The sequence below is a fragment of the Notamacropus eugenii genome, chromosome 7 (assembly GCF_028372415.1).
Source record: "Notamacropus eugenii isolate mMacEug1 chromosome 7, mMacEug1.pri_v2, whole genome shotgun sequence".
Classification (NCBI taxonomy): domain Eukaryota; kingdom Metazoa; phylum Chordata; class Mammalia; order Diprotodontia; family Macropodidae; genus Notamacropus; species Notamacropus eugenii.
In genome coordinates, this window is record NC_092878.1 from 130,675,540 (window position 1) to 130,691,958 (window position 16,419).

The following is a 16,419-nucleotide window of genomic DNA, read 5'->3' on the forward strand; positions in this document are numbered from 1 at the left end:
CTTTTAGTGCAGAAGCTGCAAAATCTTGTGAAATCCTCACTGTTTTCTGCAGTATTTAGACAGCTTCTTTTTCTTGTTGCTGGCAATATTTTCTCTTTAGCCTGGGAATTTGGAAACTTAACTATGACATTCCTGTTAGTTTTCTTCCTAGGATCTCTTTCAGGTGGCAATCAGTAGATTCTTTCAATTTCTACCAATAAAAAATTCTATTACAAAAATCACCTTTTTAACGCAAAATAAAATATGAAAGAATTATAACATAATAATCCATTATCTTTATTTCTCATAAAAGAATTTTTAATTAAAGAAATCAGCCTATTGCAAGTTCCAGAAAATAAAAAGGTAGAATTAGATTATGGCAGTTGACCCATGAAAAAGAATTCCCATTGCCTAAGGATTTGAAGTTAAAAGTTGATCATTTAAATGAAGATAAAAATTCTAAAAAGAAAACAGCATTTTGTGTATTTTTAGGAATTTCTCTTAAGAAACAAAAATAAAACTAAACATTAATAAATTTCACATCAAAACAGGAAGTGGGATATTATCACTTTTCACAAATATCTAGAAATGTAATTTTTCTTACCTCAAGAAATGTACTATAACCTGAACAAGTTATAGGGAGATGATTTGTGTATCAGTTAGATATATTACAATGAGAAAAGTGCTGGGTTTTCAGTCAGGGAACCTGGGTTTCAGTCCTACCTTTACCAACTACCTTTACGAACTAACTTCTTTGAGACCCTCACTTGACTCATCCTCAAATGAGACATTTGAACCCTTAGGTTCTTTCTAACTCCAAATATCTGATCTTGTGATTGGATAAAATTATTTAAAAGGAATGTTCCTATGCTAGAATTCTTTGTTACTGAGCCATGATTTGTGTTGGTTATAATAGCAAATACCCCCTGATAATTGAGATTACCTTAAAGGGGACTACTAACTTTCTTTGTGTCATAAACCCCTTTGACAATATGGTGGAGTCCTTGAACCCCATCTCAGAATAACGTTTTTAGATGGATAAAATATATAGAATTACAAAGGAGACAATAATATTGAAATATAATAACCAAAGAGAAAGAGACAGATAGTTTATGGAGTCCATATTAAGGACACCTACCCTAAAGTACTTTATGTTCATACATTTTTTGAAATTATGAAAAGCCCATATTTTTCCATCAGATAAAGAGAAAACCATGGAACATAGTCTTCTTGACAATGGAAATCATTGAAATGGGACTTATTTAGACATTCCTGAGTTACTGGAGGAAAATACAAAATATTTCTTGGACAGAAGAGAGAACTTGGCCATAGAGGAATGAGTTAGAGAGGTTTTTTCAAGTTGCAGTAAGGGAAAGAGATACACATAATTTCAAATCATGGGCATTTACATGTTCTGTGTATTAGGATTACATATTTAAAAGGCTCTTTATTAGGTCTTATTTCTCGTGTAGTCAAATGTGCCAGATTTATAAAAATTTCCCACTTGATAAACTGTCAAAGGCTATGAACAGGCAAATTTTAGAAAAAAAAATAAAAGCTGTCCATAGTCATATACAAATGCTCTAAATAACTGCTAAGTAGAGAAATACAAATTAAAACAGCCCATCAGATTGGGCAAGATTGCAAAAGAAAATGACAAATACTGCAGAAGATGTGGGAAAAGAGGGACACCAATGCTTCATTGGTGGAGTTGTAAAATGGTCCAACTGCTCTGGAGGACAATTTGGAGCTATAACCAAAAGTCTGTACGTAACCCAGCAATACCACTACTATACTTGTACAAAGAGATCAAAGAAAAAGGGGGAAGAAATAAATTTATAGCAGCTCTTTTTGTGGCAGAAAAGAATTGCAAATTAAAGGGAATGGCTGACCCAGTTATGATATATTATTGTGATTGAATATTGTGTAAAAAATGATGAAGGGGTTGGTTTTGGAAAAACCTGGGAAGACATATGAACTAATGCAAAGGGAAGTGAGCAGAATTAGGAGAACATTATACACAGTAGTAGCAATATTGTAACAATGATCAGCTGAGCGACTTAGCTACTCTCATAAATTCATGATAATTTCAAAGGTGTCACAGTGAAAAATGCTATCTACCTCTAGAGAGAGAATTGATGAACTCTGAGTGCAGAATGAAGCATATTTTCCCACTTTACTTTTCTTCTTTTGTTTGAAATGTAGCTAATGTAAAAAGTATCTTTTGCATGGCTTCATATGTCATATACATATTGTATTTCTTACCTTCTCAATAGGTGGGAGAAGAGTGGGGGAAGGGAGAAAATTTGAAACCAAAAATGAAAAATTTTCAAATGAACAAATTGAAGTGAAAGAGAAAATGAATGAATGAGTTGACAAATAAATGCCCTTTTATCAATTCATCCTACATAATCTAAATGATTATTTAGTCTCAATGTATAATTCCCTAGGTTCTATAAATGGATAGACCACAACTAGCCTGTGTCATGACCAAACAGTCGGATGAAAAGTGGAAATTTCCACCAGTCTTACCTACACAATGTGACATGTCCAGATACTCAAAAGCAACATCTTTTGTATCATTCTTAGAAAATAACAGATGATTGAGTAAACTTTTCACTGTTCCTTTAGATGATTTGGTATAATTTAAACACAGTCAAAATATTAGTAAAGGTTTATATAATTTCTTAAATTTAGAAATCATTTTATATCTTTCACTGTTGAAAATTTCATTTGTTATTAAGCCTTGAAACAATTTAGTAAAGCACATTTTTGCAATAACACCTGCAATAATATAATAAAAAAACCATGAAGACTAAATTATCTGCAAATAATTTCCACTGATGTTTCTTAGGTATTTTTTCTAAGATACGCTTCTCATGTACTTTTCTTGCTCTACTGAAAGAAGTGTGCAGAAGTGAAATATATTTTGAAAACCTTTCAGACACACACACATATATATATATATACATATACACCCATATATATGTTTGTGTGTGTATGTAAGCACATATACATGTGTATGTTAGTATATATATATATACATATATGTATATATATACTCATAAAACCTCTCATGAGTATAAACAAAGCATTTTTTATAAATTTCCAAGTCTGATATCTTAATTTATGGTGTTTGTCTAGGTCCTTGGATGCCAAGAGACTGAACTGTAGACCTTTGAACTTTTACTAATATTTGTATCAAACATGTGTTATGGTAAAATCTAGAAAGAGATTTCCAGGAATGATTGTATCTATTAAATCACTTGATTAAAATACTTTAGCAATCTGATGATATTAATAATTTATTAATCACTATCTTGATTTCAGTTCACAGAATTACTAAAATGGCAGTCACCATGTTACATTTGAAATCTCTCAAAATGAAATCCTACCTTTTCATCAAGACCCACAGATCTTAACAGTCTTCTTTTCTTTTTCATTTAGGAAGAACCATTTGTGATGGTGTCAGAAAATGTCTTGGGTAAACCGAAGAAATACCAAGGTTTCTCCATTGATGTTTTGGATGCCTTATCTAATTACCTGGGCTTTAACTATGAAATTTATGTTGCACCAGATCATAAGTATGGGAGTCCACAAGAAGATGGTACTTGGAATGGACTAGTAGGAGAATTAGTGTTTAAGGTAAGATTTATGCACCTGCAAGGTACATAAAAAGATAATAACTATATTTTCCTGCTAATTTTATATTACACAAAGATAGTGCTGATCATAACACATTGTCAAGGATTGCTACGTGGATGATTGTGGAAATGATAATGCCTAGCATATTGAAGATCAGTTTGTAGATGGACTTCTCAGTTACCCTTTAACAGCATGCAAGCATTTGTCTTTCAGTCATTTCAGTCATTTTCTATTCTTCATGACCCCCTTTGGGTGTTTTCTTGACCAAGATACTAGAGTGGTTTGCCATTTCCTTCTCCAGCTCATTTTACAGCTGAGGAACTGAGGCGAACTGGGTTAATGTCACACAGTATCGCACAGCTAGTAGGTTTCTGAGGTCAGATTTGAACTCAGGAAGATGAGTCTTCCTGACTCCAGGTGCAGCATTCAATACACTGTGCCACCTAGCATGCTAGTGTAGAAACACCCTAAATTTTCTCCCTAACTGTAGCTCAATAAATAAGTGTTTGCTTAATAGAACTGAATTGAACGAAACTGACATTTCTCCAATGTGTGGGAGATAATGAAGTTAAATTGCCTTCTAAAACAAAAGTAAATGTGAATTAATATGCTTCCAAGTCTTGATTATTTATTGACTGATAATCCATTTTTTCATATAATTCATTTTTTTAGTACTTCTCCTGCCCACATTCTGGAGATTGTACTCTTGATGAGTACCTCTATCAGAGAGTAAACAGTAAAAAGTAAATGAAATTTAAATATATAGTTTTGCAACTTTTTAGCTACTTTAAAAAAAAAGATGAAATGGAAACTACTCACTAATATGGAATTTGGAAATTCTCTGTGCATTGTGATGATATTTGTTATTTCTGTCTCCTACTCCCATAGTTGGATATGTCTGTGTGAATATGTGTGTGTGTGTGCGTGTGTGTGTGAAGAAGATATTGATTAGGAAATACTTACGAAACTTTAGGATCCAGAAAAATCTTTTTTTCTTGTAATTGATGGGGACTTAACTATCATTTTTAAGTGAAGTTTTGTTGATGGATTCTGTTTGCACATTACAAATATTTGCAGATTACCCCCATTGAGAGGTCTCTTTTAATAAAGTAAAACAATTTAGTAAAACCAACAAATATAGTGATCTCATCCAAAAGTATATGCACCATTCCAAATGTATGCCCTCCACACACATACATCTCTCTATTTAAAAAGAAAATTAATAGAAATCTGACTTTAACAGAAATTCTTCCCTCCCACCTTTCACCCTAGTAGAGAAAAAAGAGAAAAGCAAAACAAATTCCTTGTAAAAAACATAGAGAGTAAATCAAAACAAATTTATGTCATTGTCTATATATGAAATACATGTTTCATCTTGTGTCCTATTGACATATCACCTCTTTCTAAAGAAGTATATCATATGTTTCATCTTTGATTCTTTGGAATCATGGATTGTCATCACATGGATCATAATTTTTAACGCTTTCAAGCTTGTACATAATTACAGAATTTTTGTTACTGTACAAATTGTTCTCCTGGTTCTACCCATTTCCTTCTTCATCAGTTTATCAAAGTTTCCATTTTTTTTATTATAAATAATGTCCTTATATAATTTGCTCTTTTAGTTCTTTTTACTTTAGTCTGCATCACTTCATAGATGCCTTACCATGTCTCTTTGAAAGCATTAAGTTAGTTCTTATGTCACAATAGTACTTCATCTCATTCATATACCACAACTTATTTAGCCATTTCTCAACTGATGTTCATCTTCTTAGCTTCTACTTTATTGCCACCACAAAAAGTTCTGCCATTAATGTTTTTGTACACAACTGATACCTATTGTTAAAGTTCTTAATGGAAAGGATAAAAGAATACTTGATCTCAAATGTAGCCTAATCCTCTTCTCTCCCCAAACTATGCTAGTCTGTTTAGTATATTTCCTATCCTGTCTTCCTGTCTCCTGTCTACCAGTCTATAGAAATGCTAATCATTAATTGTTAAAATAAAGGAAGATGAGTTATAAGATAGAATGAACTAAAAAATACCTTGAATAATTAAGTATGAGGCAGCATAAGTAGAAGGATCATTTGACAGAGAATAAGGTAGACTGTGTTCCAGTCCCTGCTCTGCCATTGACCAGCTCTTTGACTTTGAGTAAGTCATTAAAGTTTGCTCTTGAATGTTCTATTGAGTTTTACAAAAATTCTTAATAAACTTGTAATTTCATTGGCATGTATCTGGAATGATGACAGTAATAAAATTGCCTCTGTATAGTTCCTGGCACATAGTAGATACTTAATAAATGTTTTGACTATCTATCTATCTATAGGATTCAAGGCTAGGAAGGACTTCATAATGACCTAGTGTAACTTCTAATTTTACTGTTTTAGATACTGAGGTGCAGAGACATTAAGCTACTTGCCCAAAATGACACATGCTCTCCATTACAATACATAAAGCATGTCACCAAAAAGTCTAAACCTTTGAAAATCAGTACAGGAGTAAATTAAGGGAGAACATGAACTGATCGAGAAATAAGGCTATGTCTCCCCTGTTGCATCTGTGAGAAACTCTTTGGCATCTGTTCTCAATGCAAAAGAGCTACTCATGAAAACTGTCAATCAGTGGTTCCATGTATACATGTATATTTGCAAACAATTGATCGGGGGCTGGCGGGTTGATTCTTTGAGAAGGGAATGACTTGTCCAAAGATAGTGACAGTTGAGAAGACAGAAATGGAACAAGATGTCTTGATTCCTTACCTCTTGTATGCCTTTAGGCAGGATGCATTACAATTTCCCTCAGTTAATGTACTCTTAAAATTCATGAGGGCCCAAGTCTGGCCAAAAGGTATTCCAATGTGAAATTGATAAATGCGTAAGATGTTCTGCTTAGTTAAGGAGATATTTTGGAAGATGAAGTTAAAGTGAGTGAGAAATCATTTGCCTTTTTTAAAGGAAACAACAGAAATTAAATTACCAAAAAGAAATTTCACATAGAGGTAGCATATGTCATTTTAAGGAGTGAAATAAGGAAAACATAACAGAAAACAAAATCATCAGTGAAAGTATTTGAAAATCTGTTACGTAGAAGAAGGAACATTTTTTTTTCCTGCTTGGTCTTATAACGTAGAATTAGGAGAAATGATTAGAATTTGCAGAGACAGATTTGGTATTCGATAAGAAGAACTTTCCTAATCATTTTCCCCCTCTGATTCTCTGTTTGTAAATATAAATATATGCATTGAACTACTGATTGACAGTGTTCATGAACAGCTGTTCTGAGATGAGAGCAGATGCCAGACAGCCTCTCACAGATATAACAGGGGAGGCCTACCCTTATTTCTGGGTCAGTTCAAATGCTTCCTTATTTTACTTATCTTCAAAGAACTGGATTCTGGGGTGATGTGCTTCATGTATTGCAATGTGGAGTCTGTGTCATCTTAGGCAAGTAGCTTAACCTCTCTGCATCTCAGTATCTATAAAGAATGAATTTTACCTTCAGATGTAATAGGTTCCAACCCCTAATCCCTATCTCTAGTGAAAAAAGCCAAAAAAATAAAAAAAAAAAAACCGCAGTAAAGGTTTATGGGAGGAGACACAGAGAAAGAAATACAAAGAGAAAGAGAGAAGAGACTTAATAATGATACTCTTAGTTTAATTCAATATATTCATAGATTGCTAAGAATTGGAAGGGCTCTTAAAGATTTACTATTTATAATTTGTGCGAATAAGGACAAGTGACAATCTTTCTAAGTCTTGTTTTTCTCATCTATAAAAGGAGATGGGTTGAACCAAAGTGATTTCCAGTTCTAATTCTTACATAATTGTATTCTTAGGAAAATAATTGTGCCCCTTCTCTTTTCCGAGTTCAATTCTTCCTTCTATGTGCTTGTTCCCATTCCCTGATGTTCTTTTTACCTTGATCCATTATTTCCTTTCATTGATTTGCCTTTAATCTCTCCTCTCCTCTCTTTATATCTACTTTTAATATGCTCAGATTCTCTAAAAATAATCTTTTTTTGAACCCTGACAATCCATCAAATTACCATCATTTTTCTCTCTGTTCTTTTAGCACCAATCTTCATGAAAATCCATTGCAATTCTCTCTGTCTCCACTAATACCATTAATTGATTCCTTAACACTCACTCTGACCTCCCCTCAACTCTACAAAGGTCTCTTCAAGGTCTTCAAATCTAGGATTTTTCTCAAATTTTTCTGCACTTTCTTTTTTTTTGAAGGAAATAGGGGTTAGGTGACTTGCCCTGAGCTACACAGCTAATAAGTATCAGGAGCCAAATTTGAACTCAGGTCCTCTTGACTCCAGGGCCAGTGCTGTATCCACTACACCACTTAGTTGCCCTGTGTTCTGCCATTTTAAAAACGCTAGTTCTTTAACACTACCTCTTTTCTTAATTTCCATGATTCTATCCTGCATTGCTTCTCTTCTTTTATGGCCACTGGTTTTTCACCTTCCCTTGATCTAATTTTTCCTCACTTTCCCTCAATATGAATATCACCCAATATAAATTATGTCATATGTCTCTTTCCTTCGGAGATTTGATCATATCATACGGTTTTGCTACCTCTTTACAGACAATTCTTACATTTACATTTCTGGTCTTCTATTCTTTTTTTTTGCCTTATTTTTTTTTAATCTACTCCTACTGGAACTGTCCAAGAACTGGGCATTTCTACCTCAAATTTAGGCTACACTATCATTTCCAGTTCAGTGTGTACAAAAATCAAACTTCTTTTCCCCATAAAATCAAACTCATCTCTAGATTTGTTATTTTTTGTTTTCTCTGACATTTTTAAAATTTTATTTTTAATTTATGGAATAAAGGACATATTTCCATAACATAATACATAAAAAAGATGAATGCATATGAAACTGTAAGTTTACTATGTACGATTGCTGTTCCTTTCAAATATACAACAAAGTTATCATGTAAATTTCTGTTTTCTTCCCTCCCCTCACACTCAAGATTTGTTTTTAAGAATTTACTAATGTCCTCTATCTTCCATGACTTAAAGCTTAATTCCTCCATCCCTCTCTGAAATCACATAGAGGCAATGACCAAATTCCATCAATTCCGCATAATATTTCTATTACTCCCTTTTTTTATTCCCATTTCTACATCTTAAACCAGGGTTTAAGATGACTTTGAGTCGTTCTTTAGTCTTCTAATTGTTTTCCCAGCCTATGATCTATCTCCCTTCCCCAGTGTAGCTTACTCACCACTACTACCAGAGAAATCTTATTAAGACGATACTTCCACATCCATCACCTCCTACTCAAGTATCTTCAGTAACCAACAGTTATTTAGAGGTTAAAATCCAAACACTTTGCCTCGTATTAAAGGCCCTCTATGATCAGGTCCCCACCTACCTCTCCAACAGTCTCTCACTTTTCCCTTTCATGATTCCTTCTTTGCTGTTCATCTGCTCTGTTCATTTATTCATAAGCCTGTCATATTTATCCCTTGTTCCATATTGATAAGTTCTGTGTTCCTGGAATATCCTCTCAAACCCTCTACCATTATAGTTAAGACCCAAAAGAGTTCTCACCTGGTTTGGTCATCTTATCTAGTCCAAAGTCCCTCCTTTCGTCTGAACTCTTGCAGCACTAGTCTGTACCATTCATCTGGCCTCTTCAGCTAGGTTATAAGATATTGATGGGTCAAGAATTATATTTTAGAATGATGAATAGGACCCATAATCACATAACCTCTCAGTATTGTAGTCAAATTTCTAAAACTCTAAATGGCAGAGAACACGCTGACTTACGTGATAGTGGCAATTTCCTCAGCTCACATGCCTTAGACCAATGCGATCTTATCTCCAATAAAATAATCCTATCTCTAGAAACAGTGGAAAATCAATAAATATTACTGAGATTTAAGTAATAGCGCTGATGTATTTCATCAGTGTGGGGAAAAGTGTGGAGCAAAAGAGTTGCGTAGACTTACATGATTTGGTGAATTGTGGTAGCAGTAAACTTTCTATATTTGCTGGTGAAACTTAATTGTCGAAACAATAAAAAACAATCAGATAACAAACCTAGATCATTAAACACTTGTTCTAACAGCACTAATAAATGACAAGTGTAGATAAGAGGTGAATTATGTGCCTCAAATAAAAGGCAGGGATGGGGAGACAAAGCAGGCTAGTTAACAAATTGAATTTCTTTCTCCAAGAATGAATCTGAGCTTTCACGAGATCTAATGGAGGAGGGAGAGCAGTAAAAAGTGAAAGTTGTTATGTGGCTAATCCAATACCCCATCAGTCAAAGCCAAGGTAATGGAAATGATAACTATGATACAAAAAAAAAAAAAAATCGTAATACCTTTAGGCCAACTAAATCCTAAAACACACAAGCATCTATTCAAATACTACCTAGTCTCTCTACTCTCAACTTCCCTAGTTTTGATTTGTTGAGGAGAGAGCGGCATTAAAATTTGAAGTAAGTTTTGAATTTCAAAAAAGTGTCAAGCTGTAGTTGAAGTTTTAGGTATAAGTGCAAGTAGTTGTTTATTATTGAATTGCCATTTCTATTTGGAATACTTGCACCATAAAATAATAGTCAAAATAACTCTGGAAATGATGGCCCTGGAGAAATACACCACCAATGAAACAGCAGAGTATAAGTTCACAATGCCTTAGGTTGTTAACTGCTAGAATGGGGGCTGTATTTTTTCCTGAGTCTTGTGCAGCATGGAGTAGGCTGAGTGAACCAACAATAAAAACAGCCATAAGAATGCTAACTTTAATACTGAAAGGAAAATAAAACTTTCTTTATTCCTATACTTTACCACATAGAGAGAAAGCCTAAATTCATTCAAGTATATTATGTTTTGAATTATTAAATAAGTTCAAAAAGGACAACTACGATGACAGCCATCCTTCAACATTGTTTATAAAAGTAATATGTTTTTTTTCCAGATGCTAAAAATGTCATAAGTCATAGTGACAGTGCCATTCCCTGCAATTGATTGGTGGCATGTTATGATGGCAAGTTGTCCAAACTGGTTTGAAAATAAATTGTGGTTTCCTTGTAACAACATAATTTAAATGGGATCCATTGTATCAGGGTGAACGATCATTATTCCTTCATAGAGGCTTTCTTTTCCTGGAGCTTTACCAATATGCACATTTTTCTCTTGCTTGTCTGACCTCCTCTTCATTTAAAGCTTCATTTCAAACTGTGCAAAGACTGCTCAACAGGCAACTGGAATAGAGTTACATCTTCTTAGGGATAAACTTGCTTGATTTCACTTTACAGGGAACTGAGTCTCTCTACCTCTACCCCACCACCTTCAACTGAATGGCAATCTGAAAAGAACTTGGTTTCACTAGCAAGAAAAAGTCTAAAAAACTCTTATAGAACTCACTTGAATTATCTGTTTAAAGAAGAGATGGAATTATATTGTGTGGCCAGGTGTGCTAAAATTTCCTTCATTTCATTTCAGGGCCTCATACAGGCCCATAATATTACCCACCTGCCATTTCTAGGTGGTCAATTCAGCAAAACAATGGAATCAAAACAAAATTTGCTAAATCCCTTTTCCTTTCCTAGCTAGGATCTATAGATTTCCTCACATTGGGATATGGAGCTTTCCCTCATGTATACATATTTCAAATCCCCTAAACTGATGCAGGTAAATGTCCTGTAAGTAACCTAGCACATAGATTATTCCTATTCATTACTTTGATAAGCATTTATTGAAAGCAACTTTTGTGCCTAGCATTCTGATTTATATATGAGAAGACAGAATGCCAGCCATCAAAGAACTCATAATCTTGTTGAAGACAGGAAAGAGAGTGTGTGTGTGTGTGAGAGAGAGAGAGAGAGAGAGAGAAAGAGAAAGAGGGAAAGAGAGAGAGAGAGAAAGAGAGAGAGAGAGAGAGGGAGGGAGGGAGAGAGATGTGCATATAATATACCATGTATGCCTATATTTGTATATCTTTTAATAATTTTCTTGAATATACACTTAGAAGTCACTGCTATATTCAAAGCATTAATCTAAAGCAGATACATGCACATAAAGACAAATATTTTGAGGGATCTCTAAATTCCAATGCATTCTTGATCTTAACAGTAAAATATTCAGGCTGTCTGCCTTGTTATCCCCTTCTCTTATTAGATGACAACCTTTTCTTGTCATCTCTATCCTTGATAATACCTTTTTATACCTTCTCATGATTATAACTGCATCATTGTTGGTAGAATGCAGCAACTTTCTTGCACTCACCATTTATCTTGCAAAATCCGTTTAACACATTTACCTAGAGTTTCTATTTTTGTGAAAATATGATGTTGCATGACTCCTGCTCTAAAACAGTGGCTTCCAAAGTTGTTTGGCCTACTGCCGTCTTTTAAAAAAAAATTACTCTGTTTCCTTCTAGAAATCTACTTTCATTAACCTTTTATTTTTTTTTAAATTTGTGTCACTTTAAAATGATGGATCTTAAATTTGATTATTTATTGCAAATTTGGGGGATTTTCCTGCTTGAAATTTTAATGATGCAATATTGTGTCATGTAGCTATATAATATCATATTGTAAACAAATCATTACATGCCAGTGCATGCTGAACTTCCCAACAATGCATGACTCGCTGGGTTGCCAGTACTTACTTGTTAAGACCCATCAGCGGACTTCATCATTGATTAGTTATAACTTGCATTTTTGTGACTTTATTTGGAAAATAATGTCACTATGACTTTATCTCTGTTGCACAACAAATGAAACATGTACAAATGTTTTTTTTTTAATTTTTTGCTCTTCTTTTCTTATGCTTCTACCACCCCATTATTTTTATCCAACACTCCCCTGAGCCTTTCAGCACTACCCAGGGGGTGGTATCACTCACTTTGGGAACGTAAGCAGCTTCCAAGACCATCTTCAACTGACCAAACCTAGGAAAAGAGTGCTTCTGTCTCCCAAGAGCCAGGTCTTTCTGGCTTGCTACCATCACTTCCTATCCAGGGTCCTTTACCTTTTCTTCCTCCCACTTCATGTGACATAGGCTTCTCAGGGCCTAACAGGACACAACATTATCACCTGCCATGAGATTGGACTTGAAAGGAGAATCTTCTGTAATAACATGACTTCCAGTGGAGCCCTGTCCCCATCTTCAATGACTGATGGCCTGCTTGGGCTTATTCCTCAGTGGTTAGCATATGTGTCCTTATATACTCCCCATCTCAGTGAGGAAGACTGCAGAGTCTAGTAGCTACCTATGAATGAGTTCCATTCTCTACCCCCAACTTCCTATTCCCACCCATCTAAATATATCCCCCATGACTAATATTCCACTCCAGATCTGCTCAACTCTTCCATTGTTTACTCTGGAATCTACTCCATAATCAACAAACTTCCCTTTATCTTCAACCTTTTCCTTTTTCTCCTTCCACCATCTGTCATTCAAAGATGAAACCTAGCTCCCGCTTCACGATACTTCCTTCTTCTTACTTCTTACTTCTTACTGCTTCCCTCACCACCCTTTCCAGTACTAGTTATACTTTCTCTCATATCCTCAACTCTCTGGCCATGAGGAGCAGACTACACTTTGCTTCCTATGGCCACTTCCAGATCCTCTCTCTACCACACTCAATCAATAAGCATTTATGAAATACCTACTATGTGTCAGAAACTATGATAGGCACTGAGGATACAAGTAAAAAAAAGATGAAACAATTCCTCCTAGCAGTGATATCACATTTTAATGGGAGAACACAACTACATATAAAAATACATACAATAGAAATATAGAATTAATATAAATATGTATCAAGTACTTAAATACAAGGCAGTTTGGAAGGGAGTACACTAGTAGTTGAGGAAACCAGGAAAGACTTCACGTCAGTCATGCCTGATTTCTATCTTAAAGGAAGAGAGAGCCTCTGAAAGGTGGAGATAACAAGGGAGTACATTCCAAGGTATGAAGGATAAAAATTGTAAAGGGATAGGAATGGAAAATGGAGATCCATGTTTGAAGAACAGGGAGAAGACCAGTTTGACTGGGTTGCAGAATGTATGAGGGGAAGGAATGCCCTATGATACTGGAAAGATAATTTGAATACAGGTTATGTACAACTTCAAAGACTGAACAGACTAGTGTTACTTGGGTTTCTGTCCTGGACCTCTTCTCTTCTCCTGCTATGCTATTTCATTTCATGATCTCATATATTTAACAACCATCTCTTCACTGATGAATCTGAAATATACCTATCTTACCCCAGTCTCCCCCAAACTCCCACCCACATTTGCCTTTCAGACATCTCAAACTGGATGTCCAGTACACTTCTTAAACTCCATGTGTCAGAAATGGAACTCATTGTCTATCTCTTTCAATCTTTCTCCTGTTCTCCCTTAGTGTCTCTCTAATTATCTTGCAATCTTCCATTAACGTAGAGGGCAACACCCTCCCTCCAACCTTTCTGGCTCATAATGTAGAAGTTATCCTAGATTCCTTATTATTTCATATTCTTCTTACATGTAATCTTTTCCCAAGGCCCGTTTCACCTTTACAACACTTTTCAAATATGTCCCCTTTTCTCTTCTGAGAGTTATCACTCTAGTCCAAGCCCTCTTCATCTCACATCTGAATTACTACAATAGCTTGGTAGTGGGTTTACCTGCTTGTTGTCTCTCCCCAGGCTAATCCACCCTTCATTCGCCACTAAAGTGATTTTCTTAAAGTATAGATCTAATCCTGTCACTACAGTGGCTCTCTGTTGACTCCAAGATCAAACAAAATGCTCCATTCGACATTCAAAACTCTTCATAACCTAACTGCCTCCCACCTTTTCTCTTTTCTTAGACTTTACTCCCCTGGCATATACTCTTTGACCCAATGACATTGGTCACCTGACTGTTTCACAAACAAGCTGATTGCCTCCCTACCTCAACCCCACCCCGAAGCTGGAGCTCTCTCTTTTACTGTTCTACCTGTTGACTTCCCTGATTTCCTTTAAGTCTCAACTAAAGTCCTACTTTCTCTAAGCAGCCTTGCCCCAGCCCTGTTAATGTGAATATCCTCCCTCTGTTTATTATTTCTTATTTGTCCTGTATATTTTTTCTATATATTTATTTGAATTGTGTCTCCTCGACTAGACTGTAAGCTCCATTAGGGTAGTGAGACTAACTTTTGCTTCCTTTTGCATACATCGTAGGCAATTAATAAGTGCTCATTGACTGATCATTGTGATTTATTTTATTCCAAAGGAAATAGGAAGACATTGGAATTGATTAAGTGTCAGAACATAGTTAGAACTGCATTAAAGGAAAAATATTGTGGAAGCAGAATACAGGATGGACAAGAATGGGGACAGACTTGAGGAAGAGAGGCCAACCAAGATGCTGTTGCAATCGTCCAAATGAAAAGTTATGAGGACCTGAAGTAGCAATGTTAATGAAAAAGGAGTCATCTATGAGAGATATTAGGAAGGCAGAATTGGAAAGATATAGTAGTCACTTAGATATCTGGGTTGGAAGTGGGAAGTCCACAATAATGCCAAAGTTATTTTTAAAATGTAGGAACCTGATGATGGTACCATTTAGGGAAATAAGGAAGTCTGGAAGAAGAGAGGGTTTAGGCATGAAGATGTTGAGCTCTACTTTGGACATGTTGATCTTAAGATATATCCAATGCATTCAGTTGGAAATATCCAATATAAAACTGATCATGCTGTATTGAAGTTAAAGGAATTGAGAGACTTGAAATTATCTGAAAGTTGATCTGGGGGGTAATCTGCATAGGAATGATAGCTAAGCCCATGGGACATGATGAGGTTACCAAGAGGAATGTATGTAGAGGAAAAAGAAAAGAGGACTTAAGAGAGAATCTTGGGGAATACTCATAGTTAGGGGACATAATGTGAGGACCAATAAATGAGAAAAGCCAGGAGGGTATAGTGTCTCTGAATCAAAGACCATATGCCAGGGGAGCAAGTATAAGAGGACTAGAAACTTAGGACGGGGAAAAATTATGAAGGGCTTTGACAGACAGATAGAATATTGGATCTTGGAGGTAACAGAGAATCAGACAGGATCAGATCTACACTTTGGAAAAATCATTTTGGTAGCTGAATGGAGGATGGATTAGTCTGGGGAGAGACTAAAGGAAGGTAGAACCACTAGTAAAAAGAGAAGAGAGAGTATAGTTAACAGTGTCTGATGTGGCACAGAAATCTTCAAAGTTTAGGACTGAGAAAAGGCTATCAGATTGGGCAAATAGATCACTGGTAACTTTGGCTAGTAGTTTTAACTGAATGATGAGGTCAGAAGACAGATTACAAAGAGTTGATTAGTGATTGAGAGTAAAGCAAGTGGAAGCAGCAAATGTTGATTTTTTTTTCATATGGTTTATATGAGAAAAGAGAGATAGCTGTAGGATAAAAGCTTCAGGTGATGATAAGGTATAGTGAAGTATTTTTTTTAATAATGGGAAAGAGTTGGCCATGTATGGTGGCTACAGAAAAGAGACCATTTGAGAGGGAAAGGTTGAAGATCCAAGATGAGGAATTACTGTGGATAAAGCTTATTGGAAAAGATGGAAGAGGATGAGATCAGGTGCTTGTGTAGAGGGTAGAGAGTGCCTTGACAAGAATAAGGGTATCCTCTGTGTCAGAGGCAGAGGAAAGTAGGGAATGAGAGCTCATGTAAAGAGAGTTTTAAGATGAAAATAACAAGAGAAGGTGGAGTTCACACTGAATGATCACAATTTTCTTAGCAAAATGTAATGTTACTGAGATTTATATTAATGAAAGATCTTCCCAACCTATTAA

General features: G+C 35.2%; 1 protein-coding gene across 3 annotated transcripts in view; it reads left to right on the top strand.

Moving 5' to 3' along the window:
• The window catches only part of GRID2 (glutamate ionotropic receptor delta type subunit 2), a 1,741,897-nt gene that overhangs the window by 1,345,314 nt on the left and 380,164 nt on the right, over nt 1-16,419 (top strand). For all 3 annotated transcript variants that reach the window (XM_072624913.1, XM_072624914.1, XM_072624915.1), the window contains one exon: nt 3,427-3,624. In XM_072624913.1, coding sequence (XP_072481014.1) covers nt 3,427-3,624 — 198 coding nt within the window. The remainder of the gene's footprint in view (nt 1-3,426; nt 3,625-16,419) is intronic.